Source organism: Cynocephalus volans, chromosome 16 (genome assembly GCF_027409185.1).
Source record: "Cynocephalus volans isolate mCynVol1 chromosome 16, mCynVol1.pri, whole genome shotgun sequence".
NCBI lineage: Eukaryota > Metazoa > Chordata > Mammalia > Dermoptera > Cynocephalidae > Cynocephalus > Cynocephalus volans.
In genome coordinates this window covers 906,244-931,690 of record NC_084475.1, presented here as the reverse complement: position 1 = coordinate 931,690, position 25,447 = coordinate 906,244, and the positions used below count along the sequence as shown (strand labels likewise).

The 25,447-nt window shown below is 43.1% G+C and overlaps 2 protein-coding genes and 1 pseudogene across 2 annotated transcripts in view; all 3 read right to left on the bottom strand.

Annotated features, from left to right (window-relative positions):
* Positions 1-17,176, bottom strand: part of LOC134365066 (leucine-rich repeat-containing protein 37A2-like) — a 50,453-nt gene extending 33,277 nt beyond the window's left edge. Inside the window, exons 1-4 of the mRNA XM_063081258.1 lie at positions 15,201-17,176; positions 14,739-15,083; positions 11,452-11,523; positions 2,882-2,953 (exon numbers count right to left, since the gene is read on the bottom strand). Coding sequence (XP_062937328.1) covers positions 2,882-2,953; positions 11,452-11,523; positions 14,739-15,083; positions 15,201-17,176 — 2,465 coding nt within the window. The remainder of the gene's footprint in view (positions 1-2,881; positions 2,954-11,451; positions 11,524-14,738; positions 15,084-15,200) is intronic.
* Positions 17,173-18,457, bottom strand: LOC134365065 (leucine-rich repeat-containing protein 37B-like). Its single transcript, XM_063081257.1, has 3 exons — positions 17,582-18,457; positions 17,261-17,494; positions 17,173-17,202 (listed from the first exon to the last, which is right to left on the bottom strand). The coding sequence occupies exons 1-3, from the start codon at positions 18,455-18,457 to the stop codon at positions 17,173-17,175; spliced, it is 1,140 nt and encodes a 379-aa protein (XP_062937327.1).
* Positions 18,458-22,746: 4,289 nt separating this feature from the next.
* Positions 22,747-23,939, bottom strand: LOC134365064 (phosphatidylinositol N-acetylglucosaminyltransferase subunit C-like; annotated as a pseudogene).
* Positions 23,940-25,447: the final 1,508 nt, after the last annotated feature.

The window sequence follows — 25,447 nt, the reverse complement described above, 5'->3', positions numbered from 1 at the left end:
GGCCGGCCCTTGAATATGGATTTTTTGTCTAGACTTTAAACCTTTGGACTTGTAGCTGAACTTTCAAGAGCCCCTTACCTTGCCTGTATCTCTCCCAATAGTCTCCCCGTCATGATCCTCATAAATAAAAATACAATTATAGATTTTAACAAATTTTGGAGATAATCTTTCCTGAGCCCAGGAGAATTGACTAGATGACCTTTTATAGTCTCATCAAATTCTAGATTATCAGCTCAAAGTTTTTATCTATATGTATAATTTCTAATATTAAAAGAAATATTCTCACATTCATACACCTTCCTGTTTTAGTTCTGTTTTTCTAAGCCAGTTCAATAACTAGAAGAAATAAAAGATGTCTACTGGCCAGCCACAAAAGAAAGAAGAAAGAAGAAGAAGAAACAAAATGTCACTTGAAAGGAAGTTAATCCTCTATTCGAAATTACACTTTCCATCATATTAGTAGAAATTTATTTTTGGTTTTATATTGCCTTAATATTCCATAAAAGGAGTTTTTTGGTTACATGGTGAGACAAGAAAAATCAACATGGAACTAGGTTTTTATTAGAAAACACCCATTCTTGACCACGATGAGTATCTTATTTCTGTTGATTCCAGCTTGTCCCTCACTTTTCACCTGGATGGGTATAACTGTTGTCTGACTTGCGTCTCCATCTGTGGTCTCTCCCTTTCTAATCCATCCTGCACAGTCACCAGATGAACTGTCCAGAACTGGTTCTCAAAGACCAGCATCACCTGGGAACTTACTGAAGATGCAAATTCTAGGCCCTCCTCTAGACCAACAGACTCAGCAACTGTGGGGGTGGAATCCAGAACCTGTTCTAACCAGGCCAAGTGATTCTGATGCATGCTCAAGTTTGTCTCAGAGCACTGCTGTGACAACAGGGGCCCCCGGGGTGGCTCCCTTGCTTAGTATTCAAAGCCCTAGAAGATCTGGCTCCAATCTTCTATTCTCCCTCCTTGTACCCTACAGGTACTCATGGCATTCCTCAAATACTTTCCTGTGTTTTCCCTTTCTGCCACTTTCCCTTTGCAAGCATAGAATATTCTCTCCAAGATGTCTGTCTGATGATACCCAAAGGCCCTTCAAGGTCCTGTTCAAACAGCACTGCTCTAAGTAACATCTTCCCTGACACAACTCGAAGTATTCTCTCCTTCTTCTGTGCTCCAGAAACAATTTATACCTCTTAGTGACCATATTCATTTTTTCTTTTTAATACACTTATTTTTGCATCCCATTTCTTCAGAGCATAAACTCCTTGAAAGCACAAACTAGGTCTTGCTAATCTGCATTGCTCACCATGTTTAAAACCAACACATGGAAATAAAGCAAACTCAAATATTTATAAAGTAAATAAATAGCTGGGGAATGAGTAGAAGAAGGACAATGACTATTTTAAAAAGAAATGTAGTTCTGCTGCTTCATGGCCTCTTCTGCTGCTCTGCAGCACTGTCACCCACTTAGTGCTTGTTGTATTGTGGTTTGAGCTTATGCGTTTCTTTACCCTGAGAGATCATGATTTCCTAGAAGGTAGTGACCCTGTCTTTCTCATCTTTGTGTCTCCAATAGTGGGCACAGTGCTTGGCATAATATTCTTTTTTAGCTTTTATTTATTGACTGGCATATTTTCTAATGAATGAGAATACACATGCCAACATGGGATTATGAGCTTAACAAAGTATGTCATAGTAGAAGTAATGAAGGGCCTACTCCACTGAGCAGTTTTCTCATTTGTTTTTCTCCAGAATGTGTTTGTGCAGTTTGGGAGGCCAGATGGCAGAGGTGCCCAAGAAGACCAATATGAAAGTGGTCATCCTCGTAAGTCATAGAAGGTTTGATAGTTCAAAGGACTATTTTTAGTGTCACATGAGGCTCTTTATACCCACCTTCCCTTAAGCCTTCTACATTTGAATGAAGAATCTGTTTGCTAAAGAGCATCATTAATTAGCTTAGTAAGAATTAATGACATACACACCTCTGGATCCATGGAGAAAAGATAAAATTCAAGCTTTTACAGCAAACAACATGGTATCTCAAAACAGACAGAAATACTATACAAACATTTCTAGCTGTACCATTTAATCATCATTTTGAAACATCTATTTTTAATATGAGTATAACAATTCCTGCATTGAAATTGTTAATACCAGTCGTTCTCTTGGTTCCTTAACCATTCTTAATATTACTTGCATAATTCATCTGTTTAGTTAATTGATATTTAAATGCTAATTTAGAATAAATTATCATAAAATTCTGGGTTAATGTCATTCAAATTAACATAGGTGGTTAATATTTTCTTCTCCTTTAGGCAGCAATCTGAGGTTAACTTTAATTCCTCTCATTCTACTAAACCACCTTTTTCGGACCTTTTTAAAAGGGAAGATTGTAAATATTTTAGGCTTTGCGGGCCACATACAGTCTCTGTTACATATTCTTCTTTGTTTCTTTTCTTTTTCTATTACAGTCTGTTGAAAATGTAACAACCATTCTCAATTTATGGGCTGTTCAAGAACAGACTGTGGATCAAATTTGATCCTTGGACCACAGACTATACAAGCAGATGGCATATGAACACTTATAAAACAACGTTCACACGCATGTCAATAATTGCTCAGATCTTATTACCACTTTTGTTCTTTAACTGAAGTTTTTTCTATCTATATCCCATCTATATAATTTAACAAATTGAAAATACATAGGAGATAGTTAATGCTAGAGATGGGCTCAGACCCTACACAGACTTACAGAATTGCAGAATTTTATGGCTGAAAGAAATTTCAGAGATTATCTAATTTGAACCACTTGTTCATTTATAGATTACATAACTAAAAACTCATAAATAAATACGATTAACTAACTTACAGATGCTGGAGGGACAGCAGGCCTTCAAATGAATCCTTATGTAATTCAGTCAAATGATTTTCACTGAGAATTCTGGAAAATGAAAAAGTTATTTCTGAATCGAAATGCAAACTAACCACAACTATTTGCTACAGAGGACTAACTCCTGTATGTGGAGGAAACTAGGGCAATGGTTCCAACTAAATACCCCAATTCTTACTTAATTTCAAGATGTTGATGTCTGTTCTGTTTTTCTTCAAACCTTTTCTCCTTCTCCTTTTTGAGTCCATCTGTCTCCACCCTCCCACCCCGACACCTACCTACTCTTCCCACCAAATTGTGTATTTAATGCCTGCCCTCTAGATCACTAGGCCTTGTTAGATCCCAACTCTGGGTGGTACCAAGCTTGGCAGAACTGCCGTTTTCTCCTCTCTTTTCCCAAACCTTATTATGGAACCTCCACATGGAACTATGTCGGGGCTGCAAGTGATGCCATTTGACTCCCTGCATCCCCATTATTATTTTTTGAGAGCTATAAAATGCATATCACTGTTCAGTTTAATAATGATAAAGAAAATAGTCATGTTAACACCATCCTGTCAAGAAAAAACACTGCTAGTGCCCATGAAGCCTCCAGAATGCCCCTTTCCAATTACAACCCTCTCTCTGACCTGTAAAGGTAACCACTATCCTGACTTTTAGAATAATTTCCTTGCTTTTCAAATGTAGTTTTACCTATTATATATCAGCCATAGACAGCACAGTTTAGTTTTGCCTCTCCTTGAACTGTATATAAACGGAATAATATTATGTGTATTATTTTCTATCTTGCTTCTTTCACTCAACATTCTGTTTGTAAATTCAAGATGCATCATGTAGCTGAGACTGGGTCATTTCAGTGCCTGTGCTGCATGTCCAATAAGGTAGCCACTAGCTATGTGTGCTTTGTATTTGAGAGTGGCTAGTGTGACTGAGGAACTGAACCTTTAATTTCATTAATTTTAATTATTTTTAAATTTAAAAACTGATACCCGATGCAGGTATTAGAAAATGTTTAATACGTTTGCAACAACTTGGGTATATGATGCTACTTTTTCAACAGCAAATTTTATGAAATGTCAATACAGGCTAAGTATTTCTGATGGAAATTTAGCAACCAAATTGAAATTTCAAAGAGTTAGTGTGGATAAAGAGTGCAAACTCCCTAATTAATAATTTTATACTAATTACAAGTAGAAATAATAATTTGTTGTATGTTTTGAAGACAGTATAAAAATAGAATATCTCAGTAGGAGAGTATATAGTGATTACACATTGAAATAATATTTTGATTGTATGGGTTTAAAAAGTATATTAACATTTATTTCACCTGTTTCTTTTTACTTTTATTTTTTAAATGGCTACCTGAAAAGTTAAGGTTATGTATGTCTTGCATTATGTTACTAATGACTAATGCTGCTTTACAGTATTCCATTGTGTGACTCTACCACAATTTATTTATTCATTCTACTGTTGATGGATACTGAGATTTTTCTCTTTTTTAGTTATTGCAAACAATGCTGCTTTGAACATTCTTGTACATGTATCCAGCTAACACATGTACCTGAGCTTCTCTAGGCTGTAAGGGTACAAAATTATTTTCCTAAGGCGTTGTGCTATTTTGAGTTGGCAGATGGAGAACATGCCAAGTCTCTACCTTTCCAACCTCTACCAAATCCCTAAAAATGACAGAACAGATATAATTGAAAAACCCACAAGCTTAGCTCAAACATGGAAGCAGCTCTACAAATGCTCCCCTATCAGAGAAGCCTTGGAACTATCTACAGAGTTCTTGGTTGGGGCACTGCACGAGGAGCAGCCTGAGGCACATCAGCCCATATCCTTCCTCCTCAGACAAGGCAGCAAAGGGTGTCTTTCTCCAGGCAGGAGCAACTGGTGTTAGAGAAGCACAGGGTCCCAGACCCTGGAAGGGGTGCACTCCCTTACGAGCCACATCCCACCCCTCCCCTTCCTTATTCTCAGGAGACTCCATCTGGAACACAAGCCCCAGCATCTCATTTCACCTCTCCCCGAGAGCTGTAAGCAGCAGAATTCCAACTACAAAGATGAGTGGTACTCAGGAATGACCAAACAGGGTGAGAAAGCCAACTCCATTAAGGACAGAAAACAAACCCAAACAAACTTAAGAGCTTAAAGTCAATGAATCAGAGTTAAAAGAGAAAGCATAAGAGGACTTTGGGCGAGCAGAATTAATATCCTCAGACAGCTGTAAGCCGATAGTGCATCCATGAAAAAGAATCAACTAAAGATTATACAAATGAAAAAAATTCATCATTAATAAAAAACTCAGTATATGAAGAGCACAAAGAACAGTTGAGGAATAAATGAGAAAACAGAGATACAGCCAATGATTTCTCCAAAATGCAGAATGGAGAGGATAGAAATGATCCTCAGACGAGCCTGACAGCTGGGCCTACCCAACAACTGTTACGGCTTTTGCTTCCCTTAGTCTTGCAGTCAAGACTGGGAACGTGCTGGGGGAGAGGGTGTTGCACTCTTGGGGCCCTGAGAATACATCAAAGACCCCGACCTCAATTTGAAATTCACCACTTTAGAAGGAACAGCAGTGATGGTCAGAATGTGTGATGGGGACACCAGGTGATGTTGGGATTGATTTGTCTTCTCACCTCGGTTAGCTAATGGTTTCTTATTTTCATGGAAATGATCCAAAAAGGAAAAATGAATCAACATGCCCGACAATGTTTATAGTAACCCTCTTCATAACTATAAAAGGTTGGACAAAACCCTACCTTCCTAAATGACTTAACAAAACTGTATATACTATGGATGTTGTACAAAAAAAGACACAGGAAGTGATGACAAAGTCAAGACAAAAATGAAACTTGTATACACATTTTATAACTTTAAAAAATATAAACAGTGACAAGGATTCAGTAAGGACAGAGAAAGATGGGGGTGACCCGCAGCTGTTTATGGTCCATGTCTTTTATGACTGGCTTGTGCCCATGTCAGACTGTTTGGTTGAAGAGTTCAATATCATGCTAGGACTGGGAGTGACTAAAAAGTATTTTAAATTAGTGGGTTTTCTCTCTGTTTCGATGAAAAGTTGTTTGGATGACAGGATAGTAAAAATTTAAAATAATAATAGTAATAAATTCAACCGAGAAGAAAAGTTTAGACTGAGAAATGAGTCAGTCACCAAAAAATTACTCCAAAAAAGCAACACCAAATAAGTGACTGGAATGAGATACATTAACCTGCTGAACTCCAAATATTCATTTTGATTGAAGCAAAAAAATTAATACTATAGGGAATCAGTTAAACCCAGATCTAAAATTTTCTCAAACCACAGAAATATCAAAACAAGGCCACCTTAACTAAAATTTAAGAAACATCCATGTTTAAATTCTCACCAAGGCAATCTTGTAAACTTCATAATATTCATTCTTGGTTTTATATAATGACAATTATTCTTCTTTCTGCTTCTGTAACTTCTAGGACATCGAGAGGGCTCAGCGGGCTTTTCTGGCCTTAGTTATACATACAATGCAAGCAGCAGGCCGTCCTGGAATTGACTTACTCTCCTTCCCCTGCTTCCTCTCTCTCAAAATCACTTACCAGGACTTGAGATTATAACTACTATATTTATAAGTTATTTGCATATTACATATTTATAGCCCTTTGAGAGCTGGATGTTTGGTCTGTTTGTTCCTTCCTGGGCCTGTATGCCTGGCACCTAGAACAGTTTCTGGCACATCAATTCTCAGATATGCTACTTTTATTTAAAACAAAGCATCCATGTATTATCACTCATGAGGCTAAGTACAGCTTTGCAGGAAAAGAAATTTCTTTCTTCTCCCCTACATTTTTTGGTTCTTAGTGTTTTATGAGACAAAATCATTGGAGAATCTCCCCCTCAAAAAACTGTACATTCTTGAATACAAGCAAAGATGTTTAGGCAATTTCCATTTGTGTATCATCCCTTTAGGGCAGAGGTCTGTGAGAGGAATGAGTTGGATTCAGGAGGCCAAACTTGGATGAGAAATAAAATTACATCTCTCTTTTCACAAACCTCTACTGAAATGAACATTTTCTTCCATCATGAATGTATGCAACAAACCACAGGAGATCAGTATTACACTTAATTTGCTCCCCAATAGAAATGACAGATATTTTCATGTCACACATTGGCTGACATATCACAAAATATCATTAATTCTCATCAGTACCTTGAAAATATAATAGTTATTAGACATACCACTATGTCTTGTTATTTAATGCATTGAGACATGATATCCTGTCATTAATCTTTTTTAAAAAATATTTTGAAAACTGTATTTCAATATCAGTTTCTTTGTTTCCCTAGATGTTTTATCTTATGCATTTAAAAACATTATCCCAAGAATACAGGCTTCTGCAGATCGCCAAAGAGATACATGCCAACAAAAAATAGTTTTGAGAAACTCTGCCTCAGGAATCCGTAGATCACAAGCTAAGAACCTTTGTCTCACAAGGCAAAAATCTCAAGCTGACTTATAATGTACAAACTTCTAAATTCATGTTTTAATAATTAATTTTTAAATTTAATATTTTTTAAAAGTATGTAATATATATTTACATGGCTCAAAATTCAAAAGGTATATAGGAAACAATCAAAGGTTTTTCTCCCACCCCTATACCTCAGCCTTCCTCTTTCTACAGCCCCCACAAGAAATTAGTGTTATTTATTTCTTGTGCCAGGGAACTTTCATTTTTCTTACAAGTTTGGGAAATAAAATCTACAAGTCAGATACTATCGTGGTAAAGATAAACTATATATAGTATTTAAGAAATTAATAGATTAAAAAACACAACTGCCTGGTTCTAGCATTTCTCAGACTATAGGGGGAGTCTATTTTAAGGTGGCCTTAATCCTCCTTTTCTTAAATTACTATAACTGTTAAGCGTTTTATTTTTAATTCAGAAATCATTTATGACTTTTCTACACAAGTTGAACTAATGTTATGACACACAAACTGTTGTGAAAAATGCCAATTTACTTTGAATTTAAGTATTTCTTCCAAAATCATTTGTGTCCTAACCGATTCCTTCTACAAATCAATAAGAAAATGATAAAACAATTCAACAGAAATATGAACAAAGGACAGAAAACTCAGAGAAGAAACACATTCAAATGCTCAATAAACATTTAGAAATTTAAATTTATGAGTAATCAAAAAATTCAAATTCAGGGCCGAGCCCGTGGCGCACTCGGTAGAGTGCGGTGCTGGGAGCGCAGCGATGCTCCCGCCGCGGGTTCGGATCCTATATAGGAATGGCCGGTGGCTGAGTGCCGGTCACGAAAAAGACAAAAAAAAAAAAAAATTCAAATTCAGATGTGACCCCTTTTTATTCACCAATCGTATCAGCAAAAGATGGAGAATACCCAGCAGTGAAAGGGGTGGGGGTGAGTGCCGTCATATTCTGTTGACCGGAGTGTAAGTCGGCAAATCTCCTGTGAGGGCAACTAAGATTTCATATCTGCATAGCCATCACCCCGACAATTCCATTCCAGGTATCTACTCTACGGAAATACTTGCCGATGTCCGCAAAGAAGCACGGACAAGGACGTTCAGTGCAGCAATGCGTGTAACAAGAAAACTGACCGTAATCTACGCATCTATCAATAAGGGAATCACTAAACTGTGATACATCCACACTATGGAACATATGTACATATATGTACGGTTTTTTTCTAGTTCATGCAAGCTTTTAAATGTCTTTTGGCAGCTCTCGGTGTCACAGCACAAAGGGAGAGTTGGCACTTAGCAGCACACTTTGACATAACTGTAGGCAGGTCCCAGCTGATACCTTCAGTAATGCGGCTGGTTTGCTCTTCAGGAGCGTTTCAGCGGATCAGAGGGGTGTCCCCTCCTCTTCCTCCTCTCCTGCCACCGCCCCCCTGCTGCCCCTCCCACGTGCAGCGCATGCAAACACCCCTAAATCACACATTAGTGACCGCATCAGATTAATAGGATTCTGCGGGTGCAACATACGCTTAGCCCCATAACATCCAAAGGAGCAGAGAAAAGCGATGCACAGAAGACAGGGAGCAAAGAAGAAGCGGAAGGAAGGGAATCAAAGCAGTGCGCTCCAGAGCCGTTCCCAAGCTTCGCCAGGAGGCTGCGCCCTGCTTTGCCACCGCTGCACTCAGAATTTTAAATAAAGCAGATACCACCATCTTGCTTCCTGTTCTCCACGCTTTAAACTTATTCATGGCTTGGCCACACACCCCCTCCCTGGTGGCACAGGAACCCAGCTTGCTCCACTTATCTCCGTGCCCTGTCGCGACGCTTCTGAGGGCCAATAGCTAAGAAAGGAGTTTGCAAGGGCCGGCCCGTGGCTCACTCGGGAGAGTGCGGTGCTGTTAACACCAAGGCCACGGGTTCGGACCCTGTCTAGGGATGGCCGGTTCACTCACTGGCTGAGCGTGGTGCTGTTAACACCAAGCTAAGGGTTAAGATCCCCTTACCAGTCATCTTTTAAAAAAAAGAAAAGAAAGGAGTTTGCAGAAGCACTCCCCAAGCACAGGAAGCTGTCCCACAACTTTCTGTGATCCCTCTGCCCAGGAGAGGCATCCTTGTCTGGTGGATCCAGGAGCCTTGCTGGGGCTGGAAATGGTCTTCTCTAAGACCCCACGGCACAGATGGGCATGTGGGCAGAGGAGGAGCCAAAGATGACATCAGGGACATGGAAAGGGGAAGCGGTGGGGTAGACACTGCCAAGGCTGAGCTGCGGGGGACAGAGATGTTTAGACGAGGAGGGGGAAGCATCACTTCTCTGGTCTCAGCTCCCAGTGATTCCACCCACAGCACATTTTCTTTGTGCATCCCTCCAAGTGCTGGCGCTGGTTGTCTGCAGGATGCCCTTGGAGGAAGCCACGTGGAAGGCGCAGAGAGAGGAGCCATGGGGATTATCAAAGATGACGATGGGCTCCCATCTGCTGGTGTATTCATTTGCTAGGGCTGCAGTAACAACAATGTGACTTACACAACAGACACATATTGTCTCATGCTTCTGAAGGCAATGAGTCCCAGACTAAGGTGTCCACAGAGCTGGTTCCTTCTGTGGACTGTGAGGGAGAATCTGTTCCAGGCCTCCCTCCTAGCTGCTGGGGTTTGCTGGCAATCTTTGCCTTTCCTTGGCTTGTAGAAGCATCAACTCAGTCTCTGCCTTCATCTTCACATGGTGTTCTCCCTGTGTGTGTCTCGGTGTCCAAATTTCCCCTTTTTTATAAGGACACCAATCAGATTAGATTAGGGGTCCATCCTATTCTAATATGACATCATCTTAACTAATTATATCGACAATGACCCTATCTCCAAATAAGTTGCATTCTCAGGTCCTGGGTGTTAGGACTTCAACATACAAATGAGGGTGGGGAATAATTCAGTCTATAACAGTTTGGTACCTACTATGTACCAGGCACTGTGTGCATACTTTTCAGTATTACTTCTAATGCTTTAACAGTCCTGTGAGGTGGGTGTTTTCATACCCATGTTACAGAGGATGAGAGCACGGCTCAGAAAAGTAGAGGGTCTTGCCTGATGTTAGGCAACAGCAAGGCCATCTGAATGCATCACTCAACGCGTGCTGAGAACCTGGGAGCTGGCCACTGCAGCACTTCTCCCCTAGGATCCCAGACAGGAAACTGTCTCTCCATCAACTTTCTCCATATGTGCCACCCTGTTTAGAGTAGACTGGCCGAAGATCACTTAGTTCTGTCAGATTTCAACATGAATCACTCATGAACTATGATTCTCCAGAGTCAACGTGGCAGATGGTCTGTGGGTGTGGAGCCTCAGATGGACGGGGGACGCAGGGTGTGTTGGGCTGGAGCTTGGCCCTCTTCTGCACACGCTGCCTTGCTTGGCAAGATTCTTCTTCTTCTGAGCTAGTTTGGATGCTGGGAATTCCAAGGTCTACGGGCCACATCTGGTGAGGGCCTTCTTCATGGTCACCAGCTTATCACATGGCAAGAATGGCACATAGTATGGCACATAACGTAGGAGTTTAAGTGAATGGAGTAACCATGTTAAGTATTAGGAAGGAAAAATATCTAAGGCATATCATGAAGTGAAAGAATTAAGTTGTAGGATGTTACCATTTATGTAAAAAAAAAGATAAAACTACACAACAAAGCTATTTTGCTATGTGTACATATATGTATGCAAATGCATGGGGAAAGGTCTGGAAGGACATATACCAAACTCAGAGTAGTGCTTACCTCAGGGGTGAGGGATTAGTGCATGAAGAGGCTTTCCACTATACCTGTTACTTCATTTTTACACATAAGAATATAGTCAAGTATAACTTATATAACAAAAAATAAATTTAAATTGCCTGTTATTTTAAAGAGGCCACCAAATTTAATTTTAAATAACCATAAGGCTGCAATCAATAGAGGTTGATTTGGGATATGGAAGGGGAAATACCTTTTCTCAGAGGTACTGACCTCAAAATTCTGGACCAAGAAAGGACTTACACTGCATGTAGTATTTTGTATTCCTATCTGGAGAGAATATACTCACAGTTTCTCAGTCCAGCGGTATGCTTCCCACGCATGCTTATCAATGGAAGATATAGCGTTTCCTTGGAAATTTCTGTGAAGAAACACAGTTCACATCCTTGAATAGGTAGGAAAAGAATGAACAGAAAAAGTAAAAGAGTCATGGCAACCTCGTGGGGGATATTCAAACACGGAAAACACTAGCTTCTAATTTCCAGAGCTATCAGCTTCCCAGTTTGCACAATTAATAAAGAAATAATGTGGGGTCACAGGCACAAACCATGAGGCATCTCCTCAGAATCTTAACTTCCTATCTGACCAATCTTTTGGAAAGATAATGCCAGTTAATTACTCTTTTTTCTAAAAATCACTATGTGTCTAAACTGACTCCTACAAATTAATGAGAAAATGGTAAATAATTCAATAGAAAAATGGGTAAAAATACATCATCATAAGCCAAGAAGAATAAAGAATCCCCATGCCAAATGACACCAAAGCTTTGGCTAAGAGCTCTCTGCAGGAACCTTTCCAGGTACTGGAAGGGTGAGGGCAATTAGAAATTAAAGGGTCTAATGTGCTGAGATGGAAAGAACTCTTAGACATACTGTATAGGGAAAAAGCACAAATCACTGAGCAAGAAATAAAGCATCAACTCATTAGGGAAAAAACGGGAAGGAAAGAGATCGGAAGGAAGGACGTACACCAAAAAGTCAGGGTTATCTTATGGGAGGGAGTGATGGAGTAGGGTCCAGGGGCCCCGTAGTCAGCCTCAACCTGCCCAGTCCTCTTACCAGGTTCTTGACTCTGCCACAGGAAAGAATTCAAGGGCAGAGTCACAGTAGACAGTGAGAACAAGTTTAATATAACATAAGAAATACAGGTTCCATGGAGAGACTGTGGCACAGCCCAGAGACTGAGCAGGGCCCACACCAAGTTTAACACAAAAGTTAAGTGCAGTACAGACATCAAGTCTAACACAAAAGCTACAAAAACATACTTAAAGTTCAGTACAAAGTGCAGGATGGCTCCAGAGGATGAGCAGCGCTTGCTGAAAGCAAGATAGATACAAAGTAAAACATACACACCTCAGCCAAGTGCAGCCACCTCCAGAGAATGAGCAGCTGCTTGCTGAAACCAAGTTAGATACAAAGTAAAACATACACACCTCAGCCAAGTGCAGGCGCCTCCAGGAAAGTGAGCAGCAACAACCAAGCCTTCAGCTGGGATTCGGCTTTTATAGTTTCTCTATCTAATGGATATTCAATTAAGGAGGTAGTTCCCAATTACATGCACCAGAAGGTTCTGTGGTCTCAACTGAGCACAACCAGCCACTGGATTGCATCAGCCAGTCCTCTGTGGTCTCATTTTCCCCCTGTTGGTGCTAAAAATAGGTCTAAGTGGCAACAGTAGCTTTCCTCCAGGGGAGAGCCCAGAGGAGGGGTCTGAGACCTCAGCAAGTGGCTGGAAACCCAGAGGCACGGCCTGAAACCCGAGCCCAGGGAAACTGAGCACATCCTGTATCAGTCAGGTGCAGGGTGGGGGGGGGCGATAAGAGGTATGGGGGTTCAGATTTTCACATTTTATCCTATATACTTTCATGGCTCTTAAAAAAAGGGGGAGTGTCTCCATGAATGACATATGTTTAAGGGAAGCTGTTAGATTCCTTATATTCACTTTCAACTCTGTGGATGACTGAATCCTCACCTTTAACTCTGTCCCCGTCCCGCAGCAACAACTTACTTAGTTTATATACACGATTTCCCCTGGGGAGGGGCAGAAACAAGTCAAAAGAAATACCCGTCTGCTCATGTGCCTAGTGGACACTTGCACTCAGCCAGAAGCCTTCTGGTTGCTTTATGCTCACCGATAATAAAAGATGCCTAAAGCTGAACTCATCTCCCTCAAACTGGCTCTCCTTCCCACCTGTCACGTTTCCACCTGTCATACCACCATCCTTCTCCTCATTTTCCAGGACAGAAACTTTGAAGTTATATTTGATTCTTCTCTTTCCTGTACACTCCATCCCCCAACTCTTTAGTCAGTTACTAAGTCCCATCTGTTCTTTTTTGAGGTGCTCGCAGGATTTTCTTTGCACTCTTACCACAACCACTCTGATTCAGACCCTTTCCACACACTCCTAGATTTTGCTACAGCTTTCTATTTAGTCTCCCTCTATTAAGCTTCCCCCTCTAGATCACTCTAAATATGTATTCTACGTTAATCCTCCTGTTTTAATCATTTATCTGTTTTGCTTAAAAATTTCAATGGCTCTCCATCTCTCTTTGTGTAACTTTCAAAGCCCTGTAGCTGATATTCAAGTTTTTTTGTAATCATTGCTTCTTAACCCAATTCTTTGCAGCCAATTCATCTACTAAATTTTGACCATTCCTGCAGCCATGGCTTTGCCTAGGCCGTACTCACTATTTTTTCTCTTTTTAACAAATTATAGCCACTCTTTAAATCCCTGGTAAAGTTTTAGCTTACCCAGGCAACTTTCCCTGATCCCTACACCTCAGTAATTACAAATTCCGGTGAATTACAGCTACTGTCTGCATCTAATTTAGCATTTAATTATATGTCACCTCCCTTTTTATGCCTAGTCCGTTTCTTCCCACCTATTATGGTCACATTCTGGAGACAATGTCATACTTCTGTGGCTCCCACAGTACTTAGCCCTGGATTGGGTACAAAATGGCTGTTATCTATAGAAAGCCAGGGACAAAGATGTATTCTCAACATAACTTAGGGACTGAACAATAATAATAATATTAATGGCTACCACTCATACGTATGCTAGGCACTGATATTATATATTGACTCATGTAAATCTCACAACAATTCTATGAAATGGTAACTATCATAATCCCCATTTTACAGATGAGGAAACTGAGTCACAGAACTAAATAACTCACCCAAGTTCACAAAGCTAATAAATGACAAAGCCAGGCAGTCTGGCTCCAGAATTTACTCTTAACCACTTTGTTGTCTCATCACTAATGAGATGGGGAGAGACACCCTGCTGTAAAGAGTGTGGCTCAAAAATGGGAGGAGAGGAGAGGTTAAGAAATGTTATTGCGGAGATAAAGAAAAACAGAATTAAAAAAGAGTCAGGGCAATCACAAGTGAAAGCCTGGAAAGTGGGCACAACCGTAAGGAGAGTGAGGATAAGGGGAAGTTGACAAGCAAAAGGTAAAATCAGAAAGTCAGTCAAAGTGGACTGGGAAGATGAGAAAGGCCAAGAAGACCTGAAGGAAAAGGCTGCCGTGCCAAGCAGGAGGGAGGGAACGAATGAGGAAAGGCGATCCTTACACGATGGCGAAGGTGCTGTTGTAGGTCTTGGGCTCTAGCACAGGCACTCGGCGGAGCCTCTGCTCTGGGCTGAGACCAGTACAGGACAGTGTCTCGTCTCTGCAGACACAGAGCTCACAGAGGTTGATGCTCTCCATGGCATTCTTTTCTGGGGTGTAGTTTTCAGAAGACACCAATGGATGCTGAGTTGTAGTAAGTTCCACATCCAAAGGTTGGGCTGTGACTGGAGTCAGGTTCGGATGCTGAGTCTGCACCTGCTGTGGATGTGGAGCTGTGCTCTTCTCCAGGGCTGTAGAGTACTCAGCCTCTGTAGTAGATACTGAAGTTACAGTAAGCTCCAGGTCTAAAGGCCAAACTGCAACACTGGGTGATGTTGGTTGCTGAGCTTGATCCTGTCCTGGTTTTGAAACTGTCACCTCCTGGTACACTGGAGGTTGAGTTGCAACCTCCTTAGGTGTTTCTGGAGGCTGAGCTGTGGTCTCCTGCCTGGTGGGAGAAGGTTTCAGCTCTGTGGTATGTTCTGTAGTTGTGGTAAGTTCCAGGTCCAAAGGTTTAACTGTGACTTGCGTCAACTTTGGATGCTGAGTCTGGGCCTGGTGTGGATGTGGAGCTGTAGTCTTCTTCAGTGCTGTAGAATGTTCAGCCTCCACACTGAGTTCTGGAGTTATGGTAACCTCCACATCCGAAGGTTGAACTGTGATACTGGACGTTGGATTCGGACCTTGATCCTGACTTGGTGCTGGAACCGTCATCTCATAATTCATTGGAGGTTGACCTACAACTTCCTTAGATGGCTCTGGAGGCTGAGCTGGGGCCAACTGCTGTGTCGGGGAGGATTCCACCACCACAGAGGGCTCTGCAGCCTGAGCTGGGACCTCCTGCAGAACTGGAGAAGGTTCTGCCTCCTCTGGGGGACCTGGAGGCTGAGGAAGGGCCTCGTGATAGACTGGAGATGGTTCTACCTTCTCAGGGAGTTCTGCAGGTTGAGATGGGGCCACCTGCTGAGCTGGAGAAGGTTCTACCTCCTTAGGTGGCTCTGAGGGTGGAGCTGCAGCCTCCTGGGGGACTGGAGAAGGTTCGGCCTCTTTAGGGGGTTCTAGTTGCAGACCTGGAGTCTCCTGGTGGGATGGTTCAACCTCCTTAGAGGGCTCTGGTGGCCCAGCAGGGGCCTCCTGTTGCACTGGAGAAAGGCCTACCTCCTTAAGAGGATCTGGACTCTGAGCTGTGGCCTCTTGCTGGGCTACATCAAATTCAATGTTTTCAAGGGAATCTGGAGTTTGGGAATAAGGATGGGATTGGATTGGATAAAATTCAACCTGCTCAATGGGAACTGAAGGCTTAGCAGGGCCCTCCTGCTGGAGTGGAGAAGGTTCAACCTCTGCACTAGGCTCTGGAGTAGTCATGGTGAGCTCCACATCCACATGTGTAACTGTTGTACTAGGCAGTGTTGAATCATGACTTCTGAATATATAAGGGAGATCTAGAGGTGAAAATGTCATCTCATCATCCAATGGAAGATGAATTGAGTCTTCCACAGAGGGTGCTAGAGGCTGGGTTGGGTGCTCCTGCTGGACTGTTGGAGGTTCAGCACCCACAGGGGGCTCTGGAGGCAGAGCTGGGGCCTCCTGCTGCACTGCAGAAGGTTCTGCCTCCTCGGTGGTCTGTGCATGCTCAGCCGCAGCCTCCTGCTGGGCCGCAGAAGGTTCTTCCTCCTCGTTGGTCTGTGCATGCTCAGCCGCAGCCTCCTGCTGCACTGCAGAAGGTTCTGCCTCCTCGGTGGTCTGTTCATGCTCAGCCGCAGCCTCCTGCTGGGCTGCAGAAGGTTCTGCCTCCTCGGTGGTCTGTGCATGCTCAGCTGCAGCCTCCTGCTGGGCCACAGAAGGTTCTTCCTCCTCGTTGGTCTGTGCATGCTCAGCCGCAGCCTCCTGCTGCACTGCAGAAGGTTCTGCCTCCTCGGTGGTCTGTTCATGCTCAGCCGCAGCCTCCTGCTGGGCCGCAGAAGGTTCTGCCTCCTCGGTGGTCTGTGCATGCTCAGCTGCAGCCTCCTGCTGGGCCGCAGAAGGTTCTTCCTCCTCGTTGGTCTGTGCATGCTCAGCCGCAGCCTCCTGCTGCACTGCAGAAGGTTCTGCCTCCTCGGTGGTCTGTTCATGCTCAGCCGCAGCCTCCTGCTGGGCCGCAGAAGGTTCTGCCTCCTCGGTGGTCTGTGCATGCTCAGCTGCAGCCTCCTGCTGGGCCGCAGAAGTTTCTTCCTCCTCGTTGGTCTGTGCATGCTCAGCCGCAGCCTCCTGCTGCACTGCAGAAGGTTCTGCCTCCTCGGTGGTCTGTTCATGCTCAGCCGCAGCCTCCTGCTGGGCCGCAGAAGGTTCTGCCTCCTCGGTGGTCTGTTCATGCTCAGCCGCAGCCTCCTGCTGGGCTGGAGAGGGCTCCTCATCCTTCATAGGTTCTTGAGATTGACCTGAAGCCTCTTGTTGAGATGGCAAAGGTTCAACCTCTTCGGGAGGCCCTGGAGGCAGAGTTGGGGCCTCCTGCTGGGTTGTAGAAGGTTCCACATCATGAGTTGGCACTGAGGGCTGAGCAGTAGACTCGTGGTAAGTTGGAAAAGTTCCCACCTCTGCAGCAGGTTCTGCTGTTATGGTAATCTGCAGATCTGGAGGTTTAGTAGTGGTACCAGGCAAGCTTGAATGCTGACTTTGTTGGTGACCTAGAGGTAAAACCGTCATTTCATGATGCTCTGGAGACTGAGCTGGTTGCTCCTGCTGGGTTTGAGAAAGTTCACTCTCCTCAGGAGACTCAGAAGTCTGAGCTGCCTGCTCCTGCTCACTGGGAAAAGGTTTGGCCTCCACAGCAGGGCCTGGAGGCTGAGCTAGGGCCTCCTGTTGGGTTGAAGCTTCTTCCTGCTCAGGAGGCTGTGGAGGCTGAGCTGGGTCTTGCTGGGGTGGAGAGGATTGGATCTCTTCAGGAAGCTCTAGGTTTTGAGATAGAGCCTCTTGCTGTAATTGATTAGTTTCAACTGGCTCGGGGGCCTCTAGATGCTCATCTGGGTCCCTCTGGGATTCTCGAGGAAATTCAGGATAATCTATATCCGTACTTGAAAATCCATTATCATCCTGCAAGATTTGTTTCGGATGCTTAGGTTTTGATGCAAATGTGTCTGGAATTCCAAGAATCTTGGCAAGCCGCGGATGCTGAGTGAGATCTCTCTTGCGGGGTGAAACAACAAACTTGGTTGCTTTTGAATTCTCACTGTCTACGGTTTGAATCTTACTTTTCAGTCTAAGAGGCAGAACCAGGGCCTGATTCTGTTGCCAGTCTTGCACTGGAACCATGTCTGGGAGCCTTTGTGGCCGAGCCAGATTGTCACGCAGATCCCGATGCAGAACCGCAAACCGATCCGGCTCTGGGGGCAGTTCTTGAGCTGAATCCGGGCCCAGCGATGGAATCAGCTTCTTGGCCAATTCCCGAAACCAGACCAACATCTGGAAGGCAGCGGAGGATCCCAGGTAACCAAAGCTCCCTGCGGCTGCCGGGCGTTTAAACGCATGGGGTGATCCAGGTGGCAGTTCAGAGGAGCGCAAAGACCAAGTCTCAGTCAGCTCTGGGGGGATGGAGGTCAGTGGGACAGGGCGCCTGGCCCACTCCGGAAGGGGAGCTACCTGAACTAGCATCCATAAGGGTGCAAACGTCAGAAGCCAGAGGGCCCAAAAGCGCAACTGGGACATCATATAAATAAATAGAAGCTCTGGGGCACAGTGACCCAGACCAATCGGGTAACTGTTGCTCGCTGGGCGGCAACAGAACCCTTATGGCAGCCCCTGCCATGAGCACGCCCTGAGCAGCTGTAGCCACACCCCTGGCCCACCCTTCATTTATGACATCACTATCACTGACAGCCTTTACTAGGCTCTGGCCCACAAGGGTGAGAGCCTTGTCCTGTAATCAAGGGGCTCAAGCCTCCCTGCCCCCTGCAGAGGTGACAGTTACCTCCTGCTGGAACAGCCCCTCACTTCCTTAGCGAGGCAGGATTTGGGTCACAGACCCAGATAGCAACCCCAAGGGGGCTAAAGGGCATCCAAGGGAGTCACAGTGCCTCTCCTCTCGGGATATTCAGAAGTGCTGCTGTGCTTCTGACAGACTGGACTCCGCCTCTTCCAAGCTGAAACATGAGAGACCTTCTTCCCCTTGGCCGTATGGCTTCCAAGAAAATGTCAATGTGAATGCCAAGATTAAGCATTAGCCCTGGTCTACATTACCAGGTAGCTGGATTATCCTACCAGTTTGTATGTCCCTCTAACTCCTGTCCCTTCCCTCTTTCCCAATAACACCAGATTAATATTCCCAAAGTGGTGCTTTCATTACTTTGTTCTGCTCAAAAACTCTTCTGCTCATATAAAGTCTATTCATTACCAACACATTAAATTTAAACTTCTCAGCCTGGATGTTAATCTCCCTACAACCTGCTTCTGCCTGGCTCGTAAACCTTCTCTCTTCTTCCTGTCAATCCCATTCTGGCCACTGCTATAATATTCTACTGTCCTCTTTGTTCTCTTCTCCCTAAACCCCATTCTCAACTCTGGTCTTTGGCTCATGCCATTCCATGCCAAGAACATTCTTTCTCTTCTCTGTCAATTCAAACTCTTCCCATCTTCTACGGCTTTAAATTGTACTTCTTCAACAAGCCTTTCCCATTTTTCTAGCCTGCAAGGATCTCTCTTTCCTGAATTCCTTTATTATTACAAGGGTACTTGGAAAACTTCATGGAAAAATATAATTAAAAGATAATATGAACCTTTCCACAAACTTTTTAAAGTACCCTCATATCTGCACCATCACATACATATTGACTTGCCACATTATCCAATTTTTCCTGTTAAGCATTATTTTCTCAATGAGATTAGACTCCTCCAAAGATTAGGGGTTATGTCTTTGTTCCTCAGTTATGCCACTTGAAAATGCCGTGTCTTACCTGCCAGGACCCTGAATGATACAGTCTCCTTTCTTGTCTTACTCTTAAATGTCTTGCTCTCTTTTCCTCTTAATCAGGCACATGAAACCAAAATATATCTTACTGGTTTTTCAGAGAACTGGCTTTTGGATTCATTGATCACTGTCTTGCACTATGTTTTCTCTTTTGTTAATTTTTATTTTTACCTATATTAATTTCCACCTCATAGATTTTTGTTTATTCCTTTGTGGTTGCTCCTCCCCCCACCCCACCTAGGGAGGGGTGCTTGGTTTCTTTCTGGCTTTCTGCTTTAATAATGAAGAAGTTTAATGCATCCTTTTAGTTTCATTATGAGGAGTTCTCTATTACTTTCTACTAGAAAGCTTGTAATTGATGCCAGGATTATTTAGGAGTATATTTCTTAATTTTCTTTTCTTTTTTATTACATATAAATTTTAGAGTTATGATCACATGTGTCCTCTAAGATGTTAAAGAGAATCTTTATCTTTTTAAAGTTTTTATTATGATCTTATCATATTTTTGTAAATCTGTAGGTATATGAAAAATGTCTAGTCTCTAGAGAACTCACTGAGTTCTATATATATTAGGAAACCAAGTTTATTAGTTGTATTATTTAATTCCTTTATGTCTTTAATTGTATTTTGTCTACTAGATCTTCCCATTTTTAAAAGATCTAAAGTCTGAGGTTTATAAAATTGCATTTTTATAAAATTCTTCTCACATAATATTCTTTGCTTTATGTTTAACTGTGTGGTATTTACAGGTTTATGACTGTTATAACATTCTTCATAAGTTTTGCCTTTTGATATCCCTCTTATTTACATCCTTTTGATGCTTTAAATCTTACTTTGTTCAATATTACTGTTGTCAGTATTGATTTCTTGTTTGCATTTGCCTTGTATATCATTGCCCATTCCTTATTTTCAATCATCTTTATTATTTGACTGAAGTATATTTCCTGAAAACGTCATATAGCTGGATGTTTGAAAACCCATCTGACAAATTTTCCCTTTAATTGGGAAATTTCAGTTTGTTCAGACTTGGTATAATACTGCATATACTTAATTATATATGTTTCAATTTATTTTATGTTTATTATTTGTTTTCCACTATTGTTTTATCTTTTTTTCCTCATGCTTAGTATTACTGGTTTGTGCAATTGTCACTCATTATATTTGGTTTCTTCCTAATTCACTTTGAAGTTCCAGAAGGGTTTCTCATTCCTGTAATTCTTCCATTCCCTTTCCTCTCATTCACTATCATACTTACATATGACAACTACAACTGGCAACAAAATACTGCTTTATTCCCCCTGAAGATATCCTTTCTCATCAGATACTTTATTTCACCTCATCTCTTCCCCACCACACACACACAATCCCAGGAGGCCGAAACTGTGGGAAAACTCTTACTCCTTTCACCACTTCCCCCGATCTCCAGCACGAGATTTTTGGAATATCTTTACTTCCCCAAAAATACGTTCCCAAATTTCACAAACAATCAGCTCCCAGGTTTTCCTGAGGTAATTTAATACATATTAGAATTTCTCTTATATCATCTCTCTTCTATTTCAAGAGTTGTTATTTACCACTTAATATTCCATATTCTACAGCAGATTACTTTTGAACATATAGAGAGGAAGGAAGCTTCTGTTCTGGCATCCCTGCACCTTCACCACCTCAGGAGCACGGACATTTCTGTTTTCCTCCTTCGTGGCCTTTTAAGAGTCATGGAAACTGGGAACACCCTCATGCTGGCCTTTACTGACCTTCATCAGGGTCTTCAGGATTTCAAGTGCCAAGCTCTTTCCAGCTGCTTTCCAGCTCTGTTCCCACGCTCTGACACTTCTCTGGTGTTTCCTAGTCCATGTGGGACAGAGTCCCATGACCATTTTTCCTCTAGGGCAAAATCAGAGCCCACGGTTTGACATATCCCTAGCAGCCTGTAGAAAACAGTATGTTCAACTATCAAAATGCAAAGAGCCTGGAGATGGTAGGAAAAGGGACATGAGCCATATTCACGTCTTCCTATTGCAGAAGCCCTTCCAAAATTTTGATTAAAGTAAACATAAAAGAACAAGAATAACATTATAGGTAAAGGAAATTTTCTGTTGTCACACAGAATGTTTTAATTCCTGCTAATAGATTCCTCCTCTGTCGAGGTGAATTTGGGATAATTTAATGGAAGAGAACTCCCTGAGGGCCTAGTTCTCAGTGGAAGTCCCCAATTAAATGCCCTATGGTAGCGAGCCCTTTCATCTTGAGTCAGAATTTTCCCAGTTATAAACCAGCTGGGCAAACAAAACAACAGAAGGATAAAGTTGAATCCTCACCCTAGCAACCCATATACAAAGCCAGACTAAAAAACAGTAATCCCCTTCAAAGATCCTATCTTTTCTTCCACGATGAGCTTGGTTACCAATAATAGTCCAGTGGAATCAACACACATTTTCCATACTGTCCTGTCCTACAGCTGGTGTTGACACAGAAATTATTAGATGCCAGGAATACTTTAAGTGATACAGATTAAAAGTCTACAAATTCTTCTCACCACAGAGTTAGCAACATTACTGACATTTGATATACTTTTCTGGCCATTCTACTGGTACTTTGTGGGTACTCAAAAAGAAGTTTGTTGATTTGCAGCAAAAAAAAAAAAAAAAACAAGTGACAATTAAAAAATGGGCAAAGGAGCTAAATAGGCATTTCTCTTTAAAAAAATTTTTTTAAAATAAATATAAACCACATTTGTTACAGTGAATAATAAATGAGAGGCAATAATTCAAGAGGGCCACAGAAAGCTTTTTCACCCACAAAATAACAAAGGATAAACACCTTCACCACCAAGCCTTTGGGTAATTTTCTCTCTTTTTTTTTTTTTTTTTTTTTTGTCTTTTTGTGACCGGCCGCACTGTGCTCAGCCAGTGAGCAGCGCACCGGCCATCCTTATATAGGATCCGAACCTGCGGGCCGGAGCACTGCTGCGCTCCCAGCACCGCACTCTCCCAAGTGCGCCACGGGGTCGGCCCTTAATTTTCTCTTTTGATCTCTGCTCTCTCACCCACATTAGCATGCTGCTTCCAGAATGGAACTCTGCTTTCAAATTTTATACTAGTTAGAAGAGTAGTCTATCAGCTTTCCTTAATAATATAATGGAGGTCCCTAACTTAGCTAAGGAACCTGAACAAGTCTTCCTTGATTTCAGCTTCATCCCAAAGCCCATGAATGTTTTCTTTAAGGGCTGGCCCCGTGGCTCACTGGGGAGAGTGTGGTGCTGGTAGTGCTGAGGCCGCGGGTTCAGATCCTATTTAGGGATGGCCAGTGCGCTCACCGGCTGAGCGTGGTGCAGACAGCACCATGCCGAGGGTTGCCATCCCCTTACCAGTCAAAAAAAAAAAAAAAAAAAGCTGCAGGCAAATGAGGTAGAAAGGGCAAAGACATGAAATGGAAACCAGCAGAAGGGCAAAGAGTGTAGTTCCCACAGCACTAGTGGACAGCAGGCCTCCCAAGGCTGAGAATGCAAAAGGCAGTGTGACCCCCACACAGCTGCAAGGAGTACATGCCTTCAGTTTCTTCTGCAACATGGGCAACTATCTGGATGGCAAATGTCACCATGATGAAGGCATGCAGGGACGGGGGAAGCCATGAAGCCAGGCAGACAAGCAAAGATGGCCATATTCAAGGACAGTGTGCTGGATATAATGGCAGCATTGCACTATAGTCGAAGAAGATGAGGTGGCCTGATAGCATGAAGACTGACACAGCATAGATGGGGTCAGTGCTAACAGACTCTGTCAGGGTCTTTAGCAGTGGTGAAAACCATAAGTGAAAGTAATGAAGACTAGGGCACTCTTCAAGTCAGCCCACCGGGTCTACCTGCTCTTCTTCCGCCCTTCACCTCCATCAATGAGATCAAACAAAACATACCCAATCACTGAAGAAGCCAGGCCAGTCCCAAAAGCCAGCGGGGGGCCAGAGACCCTCATCCGTATACCATCATATAACCACAAACACACAGATGCTGCACAGCTGCTGTATCACCACACTGGATACAAATACCACAGCCCGATATTGGTATTTCTGGGCACAGGTGGTTGTCCGGAGCTCCTCCAGGAACCTCCGGTCCACGTAGTTATCAGGGAAGGGCTGTCGCTCATACAAGACCTTCTGCCACTTGGCCTCCTTGGTGTTAGTTACAGGTTCGGCACACGTTCCCCTCGCCTTCAAACTCAGGCCAGTTCAACCTCCCTTGAAGAAGTCCATGTGGCTCTCATTCCTCATGAAGTTTTGAAATAAGACCTCTCTGGAAATTCTATGCTGTGCTGCGTTGATATTCTACCAGCCTGTCCTTGTTTTCAAAGGCAGCAGTCCAGGCTAGGCCTGCAATAGATGAGTTTGTTCTTTGAGGCAGGACAACACAGCCACGTTCCTCATTTCTTCCACGGAGACCACGATGGGTTTTGTTTCACCAACCAGCCACCCTGAGAAGCCCTCTCATTGCAGCAGGGACCCCAGCTCACCATCTCATGGCCACAGCTGGCACTGGAGGACTCGTGGCGCCGAAAAAGTCAACACTCGCCTGCAGGGTCAGGAACAAGGGACGGGGCTGGACGGGGGTAAGTCAGGGTGTCCCCAGCACGCCCTACTCACCCTCCTGGCCTCCCCTGCCCGCCACCGCCCCTCACCCAGCCTTTGGGCTGCCGGGGACAGCTGAGGAGAAGGCCAGGAAACACTGACTCTCACACGGAACCCACCAGCCAGCGAGCTCCCGGGGTGCACAGCTGGGGGAGGGTGGCCGCCCGCCTCCTAAATAGGCATTTCTCAAAGGAAGATATACAAATGGCCAAGAGACACATGAAAAAATGCTCAACGTCACTCAGCATCCGGGAAATGCAAATCAAGACCACTTTGAGATACCATCTCACTCCAGTTAGGATGGCTAACACCCAAAAACTGATGGGGCACCAGGTTCTTCCAATTCCTGAGCTTTCTCATGCCCTTCAGCATTAATTAACATCCTTCCTGTCTTCCCTTACTCCATGACTTAGTTTTCTCCACTGTACTAAAGCTATTTCCATATATCTATAACCTGTAGCTTCCAAAATGTTGTTGACATCTCTTGTCTGCTGTTGTCCCTTCTCCACGTCTCTTTGTTCGTGTGAGTTTATGCCCTTCTAATTCCTTTACTGTCATTTTAGCGGGGTTTTGAGAGGGAGAAGAGGTGTGGTGTATATCCATGTGATTCAATCTGCCACATTTACCCTAAAGTCTCTTTACAATGTTTGAATTGTGTGCCCTGTCTCCCTGTATTAGTCTCTTTTGTGTTGCTAAAACAGAATATCTGAGACTGGGTAATTTATAAAGAAAATGAAATTTATTGCTTACAGTTTCTGAGGCCGCGAAGTCCAAAGTCCATGTGGTGGTGGTGACAGTGATTCAGGGATCTCACATTGCAAGATGGTGGAAGCAGATAGAGCAGAGAGAGAGAGAGAGACAGACTCTCTTCCTCTTTTAAAGCCCTCTGAACCATGCCCTTGACCACCATTTTTAATCCATTCACTACTGCACTGTCCTACAATTGAATCACCTCTTTAAGCCTCCACCTTTCAATTACTATAATAGGATTTCCCACCCTTTCAACAGTCACAGTGGGGGCCAAGTTTCTAATACATAAAACTTGGAACACAATCCAAGCTTCAATGAGTTTGGGGGGGCATAATTCAATGCACTACACTCCCCTTAGTTAG